Source organism: Myiozetetes cayanensis, unplaced genomic scaffold (genome assembly GCF_022539395.1).
Source record: "Myiozetetes cayanensis isolate MyiCay16 unplaced genomic scaffold, myiCay2020 scf7, whole genome shotgun sequence".
NCBI lineage: Eukaryota > Metazoa > Chordata > Aves > Passeriformes > Tyrannidae > Myiozetetes > Myiozetetes cayanensis.
Window position 1 is genome coordinate 6,115,959 of NW_026087964.1, and position 14,143 is coordinate 6,130,101.

Below are 14,143 nucleotides of genomic sequence, written 5' to 3' on the forward strand. Positions count from 1 at the left end.
GCAACCATCCGTGTAGCTTTCTGCTGGACTCCCTGCAGTGTGGGCATGTTTCTCTTACTGGACTGCACACTGGGGCAGGAGAGTGGCTGCTTCATATCTGAGAAGTGAAGAAAACTCCTTTTAGAAAAAAGATTTTCAGTGCTGCTCCCTAAGCAATAGAGGACTTGTGTTCAATACAGCTTTCCTGGAATTATAAACACTTACTTCAAGGACAAAAAGTAGAAGCAGTGAAATTGTGCCCTAAATGTTCTTTGCTCCTTGATGGCAATTCCCCACTCCCAGGAGGAGACCTCGTGGCTGGGGAGAGCGGGCAGGATCAGAGAGCAGGTTTTGAGCAAAGCTAAAATATTGGCAAATTGAAATTTATGTTGTCTTGTATGACTGTGCACATGCTTAACTATCAAATTATTTAGGCAGGATTTGGGCGTCTAGGTTTATAATTCAGTCCTTTGGTTTTTGTGGTTGATTGGTTTAGAATTTATCTAAAAGCTGTTTAGGTAAGCTGTCTTGCCTCTGTTGCTTTAATACCACTGAAACTGTGCACTTTTCTGATAATTAGGAGGTTTTTTCCCTCCTAGTTACCTGCTTAAGTTTATTCCTGACCAGCATTGCTCTCTATAAAAAAACCTGGTAGGCTGTGCAGGGAGGAGAAAAAATTTTAAATTTTATAGCAACTCAGTCTTCTGGTATCATTCTCTGAATAAGTCCTATTTCTCCTAAAAAAAATGTATGTTGTGTGTATATCAGATTTCATATAATAGATTTTTGTCCGTGTTCTCAAAATTCAGGTGTAGGAAGGCCTGCAATGAAACTTTAATTTACCTTTCATGGCTTTTGATTGCTCTGAATTTTGTGCTGTAAATTGCACAGGTTGTCATGGAAATGTTTAAAAGACGAAATGGTAATTTTATGTTGGGAGTTACCATGAGTGGACAGTTACAAATTAGGTTTGTGTTTTTCTCTGACAGATGCATATAGACTCTCATGATGCTCTGGGAGTACTGAACACTCTGTTTGAAATTTTGGCTCCTTCATCCCTTCGCCCTGTGGACATGCTTCTAAGGAGTATGTTTGTTACTCCCAAAACAATGGTAAGCAATTGTTTCCAGGCAAGAAAGAATCTGGTGGCTTTCATGCAAAACAAAAGAAGATGTGTTTCTCTTTAATGATTTGCTATGTAGTGTTAAAGTACCTGCAGCAGATTTTGGGAATGAATTAGTTAGAACTAATATGATTTACTGAGTGCTTTATATAGGAATGTTCTGCTTATGGATTACTTGCCTTCATATTGTATTTTGAAGATAAGGAGTAGAGAGAAAAGTACTGTTATAATAAAGTCTAGAATTCAATTTGATAGGTAAATCACATTTTCCTTATGCAAATATTAGTATCTTTCTTTGTAGTTGAGAGTTTAACAAAGTGAATATAAGCTTGACAGTTACCACAAGAACAGCATTTTGGGAGATCTGAACTTAAATTTCCTGCTTGTTCCATTCTGAGAAGGGTCTGATTTTTTTTTTTTTTTACTACATTCCTATGTATTCAATGTATTTACTACATTTTTACTACATTCCTATGTATTCAATGTTCTGTATTTCTGTGTTAGGCATCAGTGAGCACTGTCCAGCTATGGATCTCTGGAATTTTAGCTATCCTTAGAGTTCTGATTTCACAGTCAACAGAAGACATCGTTCTATCCCGTATACAAGAGCTTTCCTTCTCACCTTATTTGATTTCATGTCAAGCAATTACCAGACTGAGATGTGGAGAAAACATATCCACACCAGAGGATCGCCCTGAGGGTAAACAGGCAAAATATCTGCCTGAAGAGACATTTTCTAGGTATGTTGTCCTTTGAATAACTTAGGGGAAAGAGATGTTGGTTTCTGAGAAATCACAAATACATTGTGCAGTATTTTACATGTATAGAACTGTTGCTGATAGGAATAAAATCTGTTAATAAGTTGATATGGGATAGGTGTGTGAGGAGGAAGGAATAATGAGATGGACAGGGATGTAGATGAGCAGTTTGTCGAGCAGGGACTTTAGACTGTTCTGGTACCCCTTCTCAAACCAAGTGAATGACGTAATGCAGCTGTTAAAATGGATGAATCCTGGACTTACTAAAATCAAGTCCAAAAAGTTAACTGCTTAACCCTTCCCTTCCTTTCTGTGTGGTGACTAAAAGACAAGTCATTTCCTTAAGCAGAAGCCCAGGTACTGTACTAGAATCTTGGCAGCAGTGGGATTCAAATCTATGAAATTAGTCCTGCTCTTTATTTCCTGTTTTTCAAGAGCTGGCTTTGTCTGTTTAACTTCCCATGTTGATGTCCTTGGGGAGTGACAAACTTCAGGTGAAAGAAACACGGAGAGATGGCAGTGATGTTTTACATTGACATGATGTTTGTCATGAAGGCATTGTATTTCAGTGTGGTGGGAAACATTTGATACAGCTATTTGTTTAAGAAAATAAGGAATTTTTACACAAGCATGGAACTTCAGATAGGAATAAAATGCTGTTTCTTATCATTGAGCTCACTGTGAGGGTGATGAGTAGAGGGAAAAGGGGTTTCTGGGCAACCATACTGTGACCTTATTCCCAACAACAGTGACGTGGGTCATGGTTATGGCCAAGAGCAAGGATGGCTTTCCTCAAATGCTCTTTTTTGGTGCTTGTTTTGACACCACCCCTTGCCCCATCTGGAGGTTTGATACAGATACCTGTGTAGTAGAGTGTGGATAGGTGGGGCTGTAAACAGCTGAATTACTGTGACCTGCTGAATTACCCCTGCTCAGCTGAGCTGTGCTAACTCTCACAGTTTGGTTTTAGCTCAAGGCAAATCACTATGAAGACACAATAACATTTTGAATATAAGCTTTGTGAGGTGGGATGGTATATGAATGGAGTATGATGGAGTAGATGATCTAGATCCAATCTGTAATTATTGAGATGCTTGTGATCATAAAACATGATATTTCTTTTAGGTCAACTTGTTCTGTAGTGTTTCATTTAGTATGCTCTTTAGGATGAATGGCCAAGGACTTCATATTTTACTTTTCAAACCTAGCTAAGTTACACAGTCAAACCTCACCTTGTTCTGAAAGATGTTGCATTGATAGTTTTCCTGTTGATTGTGTATTATTTTTTTTTTCAAGGTTCTTATTACAACTGGTTGGCATTCTACTGGAAGATATTGTTACCAAGCAATTAAAAGTGGACATGAATGAGCAGCAACACACTTTCTACTGCCAGGAGCTGGGCACACTGCTTATGTGCTTAATACATATCTTCAAATCAGGTAATATGTGAAACAGTCTGTGTTGTAACATGTAGTGGCAGCGTGGTTTTTCACTTCTAAGACAACTGTTGAATGCATTGAACTACTGAGAAGGGATATGTAGGTGCTGAGGATGTTAAATTTTACTCCATATAAAGAACTTCCCAAACTTTTGTGCTTGTGTACACAGGGCAGATTTTTCACATTTCTCCAGTCTTTCTGGAACAAAATCTAAGTAGTGACTTTTCATTTGTCCTTTTTAATGGTCTAAAATCTTCCAATCCAAAGAAGTGCAAAGCATCCCAAATCTGTGGCTCTATTTCTCATGGTTTTTCTCAGTTTGGAGGCTGGTAGGTATGTCCAGGCTTAGACTTACTGAGTTACAGACCACTGGTTCAGACTCATGACAAGGAATCTTCCCTTTTTTTTGTCATAATTAATAAAAACATATAAAATTTTAAACTTTAAAAATCCCCATAAAAATAGGAAAGGTAGCACTGTTCCACTAGTTTCAAGACTAGCTGGTCTTGAACTCATCCTTCAGGTTTGGAAATTTGACTTAGGTATCTTCTGCTGAATACCCAGTAATCTGACCCTTGGTAATTCCTTAGTCCTTAAATTGATTCCTTAGTCTTATTTTGCTAGTAGTGGCACTATCTTCCCTTTCTTCTTTTATTCTTACTTTACTATGACTGCCCCTTTTCAGTTCTGATTTTCAGCTTGCAGCTGAAATCCAGCCTTGGATTATCTGTAGTTGTCTCCAATTCAGAAGGTCTTGGCACGAGTCCCTGGTTCTTCCTAGGCTTACCTGCAGATATGGGACAAGGAACTCTGCATTCCATTGCCTCGGTCTAGAAAATGGGAATTAAAGCACTTTACAACTTAGCAGATGTGAATAACAAAAAAGTGCATGCAGAATACTGTTGTTAGACATTTAACTTGATTCAGGGCTCCATTGTATCTCAACCACCTCTAATCCTTTTTTCTTTTCAAGCTCCTCCTACAGAGTTCAGTTTAAGTCCTTTCTTGAGGAAAAAAAAAATCTTAGATCTGTTCCTGTCATTCCTACGAGCTGCCTCTTGCAAATAAAAGTGTTGTAGGTGAGGACTTAAATCAAGTGCAGATGGATTTGTTCTGGGTCTTCAATTAGTTCTCAGTCTAAGCTCAAAGCTTCTGCATTGCTGTGGTTTCTTTCAGTAGCTTCAGTCCTGTGAGTCCTCAGTGACACAAACAGGAGAAAAGTGAGAGGGAAGCCAGTTGAATTACAGTTTGAGAGTTTGTGCAGCTGTGGTGGATGATGTTTTGACTTCTCAGCAGAGAGCTTTGGCTTAAGAAATGGAGTCCTCCAAACCAAAGTTCTCAGTGTAAGATTCCAGGACTCTACATGAAGAGGCACAAAATTTGGTGACAGTTACCAGAGCCTTCCTTGATCTTTGAAGTGTGCTTTGGGGCACAGAACCTGGGGTATAGTGAGTTGACAGCTCTCTTCGCTTGTGTCTGTTACAGGAATAATTATTTATGCTATTTCTGTTCAGGAGAAACACCTGAAAAAATATTATAACAAATAACTTACGTCAGAGTGTTTTGGAGTAAGTGATTAATTGATGTCAAGCCCAGAGCAATGAAATCAGAAAATCAAGCTGGTGATTGAAACTGGGGAAGTGGATTCTTCCACAGTGGCAGCTGGGGATAATGGAAAGGGAGGGCACCTAGTTCTGCTGCAGTGACAGGCTTCCAGGCTGCACTGGGAGTCTTTCCAGGAATTATGTAGAAATTTTCATGGAAAAATAAAATAATAAAATACTCTTGCAGAGCACTGGGATACGTGTGTTGCATGATCTCTAGAAATTAATTTAATGTAAAACTACAAATAATGTAGGGTATAGTATTACTGCTAGTGGTGTAACAGCGTAGAAGAAACATTGTTCTGACAGCTGGACTGTGTTTTCATGTCATAACATTTTTGTTCAGGTTTAGGATTAACTTAAGTGCCTGGTTTTATAATACTTTTCTTTTGTTCAGTTAAAACCTCCATACTTATTTTCTCTTGAAGTGATATTCTCCTAACTACAGGTGTAGCTTATAGCAACTTGTGTCTGGAAACACAGACTGTATTCCGTTGGTTTTAACCCCTGTTCTACTTGGAAGTTTTGTCTTCTCACCTGTTACGGTGTTTTCAGAATGTGAGCGTTGCTGACTCCTGTGTAGGAGCTACTAGATTACAAGTGAACGTTTTCAGTGTGCTACATGGAAGTTAATAGTAAAAGGCATAGAGCAAGTGAAAAGATGAGCGTGCAGTGGCTTTCATGACTGTGGGATGTCACTAGATGGGGCAGTTCCTGCCAGTGCAGGGAGCTGGAATGGTGCTGGCACTGCTTTGCTAGTAAGTGGAACCAGAGTTTTAAGACTCAGTTATTTTTCCCATTCTGTTTACATTGTGTATTTATCAGTCCTGGGGGCAGCTTAAATTGGTCCACATGGATGTGGAATTTACAGCTTCATTCTTCTGTATATCTGGCAAGGCAAGTAACACTGCAGATTTCCTTCATTATTTTGATTAGCTCTTGGTTTCTAACTTACTCTGCAGGAACCCTTTTTTTTTTTACTCTGATCTTACCTTCTCATAGAAACTCAAAAAGTTCTGTACCTTTAGACAGCTTTCCACTTCCCCCCCACCCTTTTCATATTTCTTGTTTTCCCACCCTTTGTTTTGGCATATGGACACAGAATCAGCAAGTCAGAAAACAAAATTTTACTTTTGTGCTGAGTGTTCAGTATGCAGAGTAATGGCAGAAACACTTTTGCACTTCAGAAATTGGATGGAAGGGTGTAAGTTTAGTTTCAATTAAATGTATTTGGAAAGCCATCCTCTGAACTAAGATACTTGCAAGTCTTCTTCCTTAACATGAAGAATAGTAGTTGCATCATGGTTCTTAATTAGAACAAATGTGTTTTAATTTATAAACAAACAAGCAAAAAGGTCCTGGTCCTGGTTTGAAAATTTTAAATTTAATAAATTGTTCATGTATCAGATGAACTAGAATTGTTATGAAACCTATCTAAAGCATTATTTATTGAGTGTGAGACCTGGTCATTTCTGGTTTACACACTGGCCTTGGGCAAACTCCATCACTCGCCTTAAATTTGTAAACCCACTTAGAATATACCTTTCTTGCAGGAATTCTACCCTGAATAATTTTGAGACTACAGAATTCAGACTAGAGTGTAGTTACTCTAACATGCTTTTGTTGTTGTTTTTAGGGATGTTTAGAAGAATCACAGCTGCAGCCACCAGACTTTTTACAGGAGATGGATCTGATGGTAGTTTCTACACCCTTGAAAGTTTGAGTGACCTTGTTCAGTCCATGATTCCCACACATCCTTCTTTAGTTCTTCTGTGGTGTCAAATCCTGCTTCTTGTCAATTATACCAACTACAACTGGTGGTCAGAAGTGCATCAAACCCCAAAGTAAGATTTTTTGTTCCCCAGTTGTAGCCACGTGTCTCATATGAGTATGTTTGCTAAAATCTTATTAAAGCAATCTGACTTCTTTCTGCTAAGCCTGTCAGCCCCTTGAATAGTGCTGCTTGGATTCTGAAATGGAGTTCTACATTTACTTTACATGTAGTGTGTTGTCTGTTCTGACACTGGTCTGATTTACCGAGATTGTCTCTGTTTTTCTGGATTGTGCATCGTTGCAGTCTGACACTACACTGAGTGCTCGAAAGCACTGGTTTGGCTTGAGAAGAAAATACAGTAGGTTCTGTTATCCTCCCAGACATGCAATAGCCCATGTTTGTCTTTTAAATAACCCATTTAATTCTTTAGACTGTCTGAAAAAGTAATAGGCAATACTGCAGTTGTTAAAAAATAAAGATCTGATGGGAAGCCAAGTGTCTACTTGAAAGCAGAGTAATATTTGAATGAAGTCTATAGGGCCATATATGTTATGTAAGGGCATTGGGAGCACATTCCAAGCAATTTGGTTGCTAATGTTTCAGTAGCTGTACCAAGAAAATACAACAAGAAAACAGTAACAAAGCATAATGTACTTCCTGCAGGAGACACAGTCTTTCTACTACGAAATTGCTCAGCCCTCACATATCTGGAGACAGTGATGAAACAGATTTGGAATCTAAACGGGGCATGTGCAACCGGGAGATAGTGAGAAGAGGAGCACTCATTCTTTTTTGTGACTATGTCGTAAGTTTTGAATTATGACTTTTATAACTCCAGTTTTGGGTTATGATGCTGACAGTTATGGATTACTGGTGTGTGTTAACTGAACCTGTCTGGTTCACAAGTGAAAAATGAAGACTTGTGAAGCGAGTAATTTTATTTTCAGATGGTGCTTCTGTAAGCTTAGATATGACCTCATGGGGCATTTTTTCCTATTCTGAACTGCGAATTCTCTTGGCTTGTAATGGATACCTGGTGGGTAAGAGAATTATCTGCTGGGTATCATATCTCTTACTTGTCAGGTGCTTGGAGCACACTCAGTTTTAGGTTTCCCAACACCAGTAGCAGTGCATAATGTCCAGGAGACAAGGAATTTTTGTCTTTACACCTTAAGAGGAGAGGTTTTACATTAACACTGAACTTCCATTTTGTTTCTCTAATGACAGCAGTTCCTGTGCCTTTGGCCTCTCACTGCCTCAATATTAGCATTTGAGTTCATTGGGAACTTTTGAGGTGAATCCTCTGGTCATATCTAGTGTTGCACTCTGGTTTGTACTGCACAGCAGTTTGAGGCAAGCAAACTGCATTCCTTTCAGATTCAATTAAACCAAAAGCTGTGGGTGAGAAGCACTTCAAGTACTAATGGGACTTTCAGTCACCAGAGTCAGATTAGAGGTAGTCCGAGGTAAAATCCTTCCAAACCTCTCTTCTGGGGTGGGACATCCTCTCACCATCACCTGGTTAACTCTACAAATCTTTTCATGTTGCATTGCACTGCTTGTCAATACACATGCAGCCTCTTTAGGTTTGACGTTAATTATTGACAGATCTCTTTGGATTTGTTTTTCAGGAATTATTCATTTTATATTAAAGGCCAGTAGTAATAAAAAATCTTTAAGAAGAATCCTAAATGAAAATTGCATTTTACAGGACAACTCTATGTGTGCATGTTTATTTCAAACAGCATTTCATTATAGCAACATCTTTGAATTGACCTTCTCAATTTACTTGTTTCTAACCTGGGTTTTTAGTGTTTTTAAAAGAAAAATTTGCACGTTCATTATAAATATCTTAATTTGCAACAAGATCGAAAGCATTTGGAAAATTTGTCATGTAAAAATAGTGATGGTGATATTAAAATACAGACACTTTATGTCATTATTTCAAAGTAGCTATCAGAATTATATATGAGAAAGTTCATGTTGTGTCATGTTTGGTGATTAAAGTTTTAACATTCTGGAATCAGATTTTAATTTTTTCCCCTTTAGTGTCAAAACCTACATGATTCAGAACACCTGACCTGGCTTATTGTGAATCACGTTCAAGACTTGATTAATCTGTCCCATGAGCCTCCAGTACAAGACTTTATTAGTGCTGTTCACAGGAATTCAGCAGCCAGTGGTCTCTTCATCCAGGCCATTCAGTCACGGTGTGAGAATCTTGCAGCTGTAAGTTTATCTTTTTGACTTTTTGTAAAGAATAAAATTGCTTCCATTTCAGCATAAGTTTAACTTGCTAAGTATGCAAAGTCTGACATTTCTGGGTCACTTATCGACTCCTAATTTTATTTTTAAAGTCACTAGTTTAAAATGCAAACAGCAAACCTTATATTAGCAGCATCAGTGTCAGATGTGTTCCAGTCCATCTAATCTGTGAATTCAAGTGAAGATGGTTAAGCTGCTTTTCTTCCTTCTTGGCTATTACCCAAAATAATCAATACCAGAAGAGTAAATGAAAGCTGTAACTTTCATCTTGGTACCTTGGTAATCTAAATAACAAACTATAGAGGCAGGAGTATGAATCAGTTCATCTTCATAGGCTCTGAGAATATGAAAATGATTTGCAAGCTCCTGCCTTTCCCATTGATCTGTCCCAAGAGTTGTAGATTCTTGGTGAGGGAAAATCACCCAGAAATTCAGGGTGTGATTTCTCTTGATTATTTTGGTTTTCAAATTAAAAAGAGTGAACGATGTTTTATAGAGATATAAGGTGGTATGCATCCCTCTTAATCTTGGGAGCTCACTAGGTGGGGATTGTAATTTGCTGGACTTCCTGTAGAGTTAATTGTGGAAGATGCCACTTGCAGCCTGAGTAGCCTCAGTGGTGTTTCCTATCCCTTCCCATTGTCTCTGCATATCTAGTGCAAATGTATTAGTGCTTTAGGCACAGGAGTAAAACACTTTCAGGTTAAATGGGATTAATCGTGACTGAGAATCAGTCAAATGAACTAAACTAAATAAGTTCAAATAGAAGGTGTAGTCATTCTGTGAGATGTTTCATGAATATCAGAAAAGGCAGTAAAATAAAAGTGTCTTGGTATTTATAACCTGCTCTAAAACAAGACGGGCTTCATGAGTCAAACTGGTTTCTTCCTTTAGGTTATTAGTGCTGAATTGGTGCTCATATTTTAACAATAAAAGAAATTTTTGAAATTCTTTGCAACCCCTTTTAATCAGGTGTAGCTGTCTCTGTTTTTATGACTAAACATGTGCTCAGGAAAATTCCTAATGCATATCTGGATTTCTTTACTCTCTTTTGTCTGGCCTATTCTCCCTTGTGTCTGGCCTATTCCTGCCTTCTCCCAGCAAGAGTTGAGGCTTCTCACCATTTTCAAAGCTTTTTGTGATTTCACTGAAGTCTCTAGCTTTTTTCCTTAAAAGTTTGGCTCCCTACTTTTCTTTGTAAGAGTACACTTTTACACTTACACATCAAACAACTTGTTGCTCATATTAATCAAATAACCAGTAACTCAAACCTATTAACATACAGATAATAATAATGGTTGTCTGCTATAGTTTTTTATAAATGCCTTTCACTTTAAGATCTTTGTATTCCAACTGATTACCCTTTTTTTTTTTTTTTTGGTCTGTTTTTGTGTTTTGTTTTGTTTCAACACGTAGCCCACAACTCTGAAGAAGACTCTGCAGTGCTTGGAGGGAATCCACCTCAGCCAGTCTGGGGCTGTGCTGACGCTGTACGTGGATAAGCTGCTGTGCACCCCGTTCCGGGTGCTCGCCCGCATGGTCGACACTCTGGCTTGTCGGCGGGTGGAGATGCTGCTGGCTGCAACTCTGCAGGTGGGGAGAAATCCAGGCTTCCAAACAACGTTGGGCAGTGCTAGCAACATAGTCAAATGTGTGAATGTTTACGTTTCACTTTGTCTGCCTGTAACTTTCTTGATCTGTTAAAAGGATCTGTGGGGATTTTATGTATTTCTGTCCTGTAAAATTCTTGTGACTCTTTCCTATAGAACAGCATTGCTCAGTTACCAGTTGAAGAACTCGACAGAATTCAGGAGTACCTTCAAAACAGTGGATTAGCAACAAGGTAAATAATACCAATAATACCAGTATGTGTTAAAGTGTCAAACTAAGTAATGTTCTAGTACTAATTGTGTGAACTCTGTTTTCCTACATTTGAGGTTTTTTCAAAGATCAGAGAGTGGGTCTTTTTTGGAGGTAAAATAGAAGTAAAGCCTCTCATAAAATGCTGGCATATTCTAACCCAGGGGCAGTTGTGTTTGCTGTGTTGAATTTGCAATAAACTTAAGAGTTATGGCAAGCTAAAGGCTTGAAACCCTTAAATTCTCTGTCCTGCATCCCACTCAGTATTTAACTTTTCAGAAGCAGCAATCTCAAATTTCTTGACAAAAATCTATGTTAGTAGAACCAACTTTATTTTCTTCAAACTTTTGCAGAACATTTTAAGTCCAAGCTAGGTGGGATTGTTTTTGTTGGTTTGGTTTTGTTTTTCCCCAGACTGCTTTTAGAAAAAGGAGCATATTATTCAGTTTTTGAAAAAACTTTATTTGATGTTGGAAAGATATTAATTTACTACTTCTGTTGTTATTGATGTTTGAAGTTGATGGCTGTTGACTGAAACGAGAAATAAGTAGGGGGAAAGAACCTAAAATCTGAGACTACAGTAGATCAATAGTAATAGTGCCTTCATAGGTAACATCATATTTGAATGTTTAAGAAAAACTCCCCAAAAAATTAGTTTGTACAACTTCTTGATAGCAGTAGTGGAATTAAAAAAAAACCAAAACAACCAAACAAAAGAACCCCTATCCCCCCCCAAAAAAAATCCCTGACACTGACATAAACCAAAACCTGGAATTCTTAGTATATGTGAAAATAAAAGTATAGTTTTTATGAATTCTTCATTAGTATCTTTTAGAATGTATTTATCTGCAAACAAATAATCTGTACACTAACTTTGATTCTTCTTACTCATTAGAAAGATTTGCTGCATAAAGAAACTGACCACCTTGTATTTCATGCTAAAGTATTGTATGAATTCTAATACTAAATTAAATTTAAATCTTTATTGTTGGTGATGCTGAGTTAGTTTGTTTTGGCCACTGATATCTGGAGAAACTTGCAGTTTTGCATCGTATGACTGCGAATATCCGTCAAAAAACTCCAGACGCTACTGCTTTTCTCTCCTGGGATTGGACTTGATTCACTGGATGTTTTGTGTTTTTAAATTATTTACAAAGCTGAGTTAGCTCTCTGCTGGTGTGTTCTTCTGTTTTCAGACACCAAAGACTTTACTCGCTCTTGGACAGGTTTCGTCTCATGGTAGCACCAGACACAACGAGTCCTTCACCTCTGGTTACCTCACACCCACTAGATGGAGAAGACCAACCAGCTTTAGAGAATGTAGTTCTAGACAAAGTAAGGTTATGTTTAGAAGGAGTCACTAAAATTACAAAATATATAAATGCAGCTTATTTTTACTATGCATGTAATGTTCTCAGGATTGTCAGTGTATCTCAAATATAGATCAGTGATTAATGTCATACATGTTGGCTGAATGTTGAACTTAGGGTGGATAATTAGCACTTGCATAGATATATTGTTATATTTATATACATGTTGTATATATATGTTATCATTATAATTTGTTATACTGACAGTGCTGTGAAAAATTTACCAAATTTGGTTTCTTTGCCTAACTTTAATGGAAAGATTTAGTAGAGACACTTAAATAATCTGGGGTTTTTATGTATTTACTACAGTGATTAGCTTTATTCATTTGCTGGAAGCTGTGGGTTGGCTCTTGGAAATTAAGCAATACTTGTCCATTTTTCTCTTCTTAGTTTCAGAGAACCATCATGAATATTTAACTATTTCTGTCTTTCATTTCTGTCTGTATTTCCAAGAGGGGTGGGAACCTAAGAGCAAGTCTTTGGGGCCTGTGCCTTCCTTTTTCCTAGTTTGTCCAATGCCAATTTCTCCTTTTCATTCCTCCGTGTTCTACAGTGATACATGGTGTGAGATTAAAAAAATTATTTGATTTGCTCACAGTTTGGGTGAGTCCTATAGCCACTTGAGGAACCCATTGGCTTAGGGGAGAGATTGAGAGCTACTTGGACAGCGGGAGAAAATGCTGTGCCCAGAAACCATTTACCCATAGCCTTCTGTCTCCAAATTAACCCAAAAATCTCATTCCTCCATCACTGTAAATCTGCACAAAGGAAGTGGTTTTTGTTTGCTTCCTCCACAACCTCTCCATAGTTCACAGAATCACAGGATATCTGAAGTTGGACAGGACTCATGAAGATCAATGAGTTCAACTCCCTGCTTCTCCAGGGACTACCTACGACTAAATTATATGGCAAAGAGCATTGTCCAGATACTCCTTGATCTCTGACAGGCTTAGCCGGGTTCTAATTAATATCAGCAATTTTCAGTTGACCAGTTATGATAAAGAAAACTAGTAATGGCTAGTAATTTAGGAGTAAATTTGCAGTCATGCATGATGGTCTTAATTTATTCCAGGGAGTGTTAAGAGATAGATGTTATCCTCATCTGCAGATTTATTTGAACCCCAAGATTTTTCTTCCTTGGTTATAATGTTGGGGTTTTGCTATTACTGTTATGTTTGTGTGACTACAGAGTATTTTTTCTAGATAGTCCCCTCAGCTTTAGGATCTCAATACATACATTGGCACTGTATATAAAGATTCATTTTTCCTCATTTCCTTGCCTGACTTTATGGAAATAGACAACTTGTCAGTGAACACCTATTGGTCTAGTTTGAAATATTCCATTTCCATTCAACAATTGTTTGGTTTGCTTTGCTTTCTTCATTGAGGTTTTTTTACATCAATGTAGCCTACTGTAGCCTAAACAGACATTTAGTGCCAGTGATTAGTTCTCCCCTGCCCCCATGAACTGTCTTATTTTCTGAAAACAAATATGTAATAAATTTCCTTTTTTAATTATTAAAGGACTGGTATGTGTCACTCGTGAGGTCACAGTGTTGCATCAAATCTGACTCAGCGCTGCTGGAAGGCGCAGAGCTGGTAAATAGGATTCCTCAGCCTGACCTGAACTCCTTCATGACCAGCAAGGTAATTTCTCTGTCAGATGAAGAGGATGTAATTAGTTCGAGTGTTTGTATTAGTAGTATCAATAGATTACATTCTTAAGTGTTTACATTTTTAAGTGTAAATACTTCAAATTTATATCATACTGGTAGTTCATGTTGGAAACTAAAATAGTAGACATTTGTGTACCACAGTAGATAACTGTGTTTAGCAATACTGCTAATAGTATCTTTCTGCTAGTACAGGTTGGGTGTACAGAGTGGAAGCAAAGGTTCCTGTACGTATTGGAATCACAATAATCCAGTGCTACCATTTCATGTAATCTTTTTGTTTTGCCATACAGTCCAT

At 37.8% G+C, this 14,143-nt stretch overlaps 1 protein-coding gene across 3 annotated transcripts in view; it reads left to right on the forward strand.

The window, feature by feature from the left end:
* HTT (huntingtin) overlaps nt 1-14,143 on the forward strand; it is a 78,492-nt gene that overhangs the window by 43,520 nt on the left and 20,829 nt on the right. For all 3 annotated transcript variants that reach the window (XM_050337961.1, XM_050337962.1, XM_050337963.1), the window contains 10 exons: nt 969-1,091; nt 1,607-1,842; nt 3,157-3,299; nt 6,540-6,747; nt 7,341-7,482; nt 8,727-8,906; nt 10,359-10,535; nt 10,709-10,785; nt 11,999-12,137; nt 13,697-13,819. In XM_050337961.1, coding sequence (XP_050193918.1) covers nt 969-1,091; nt 1,607-1,842; nt 3,157-3,299; nt 6,540-6,747; nt 7,341-7,482; nt 8,727-8,906; nt 10,359-10,535; nt 10,709-10,785; nt 11,999-12,137; nt 13,697-13,819 — 1,548 coding nt within the window. The remainder of the gene's footprint in view (nt 1-968; nt 1,092-1,606; nt 1,843-3,156; nt 3,300-6,539; nt 6,748-7,340; nt 7,483-8,726; nt 8,907-10,358; nt 10,536-10,708; nt 10,786-11,998; nt 12,138-13,696; nt 13,820-14,143) is intronic.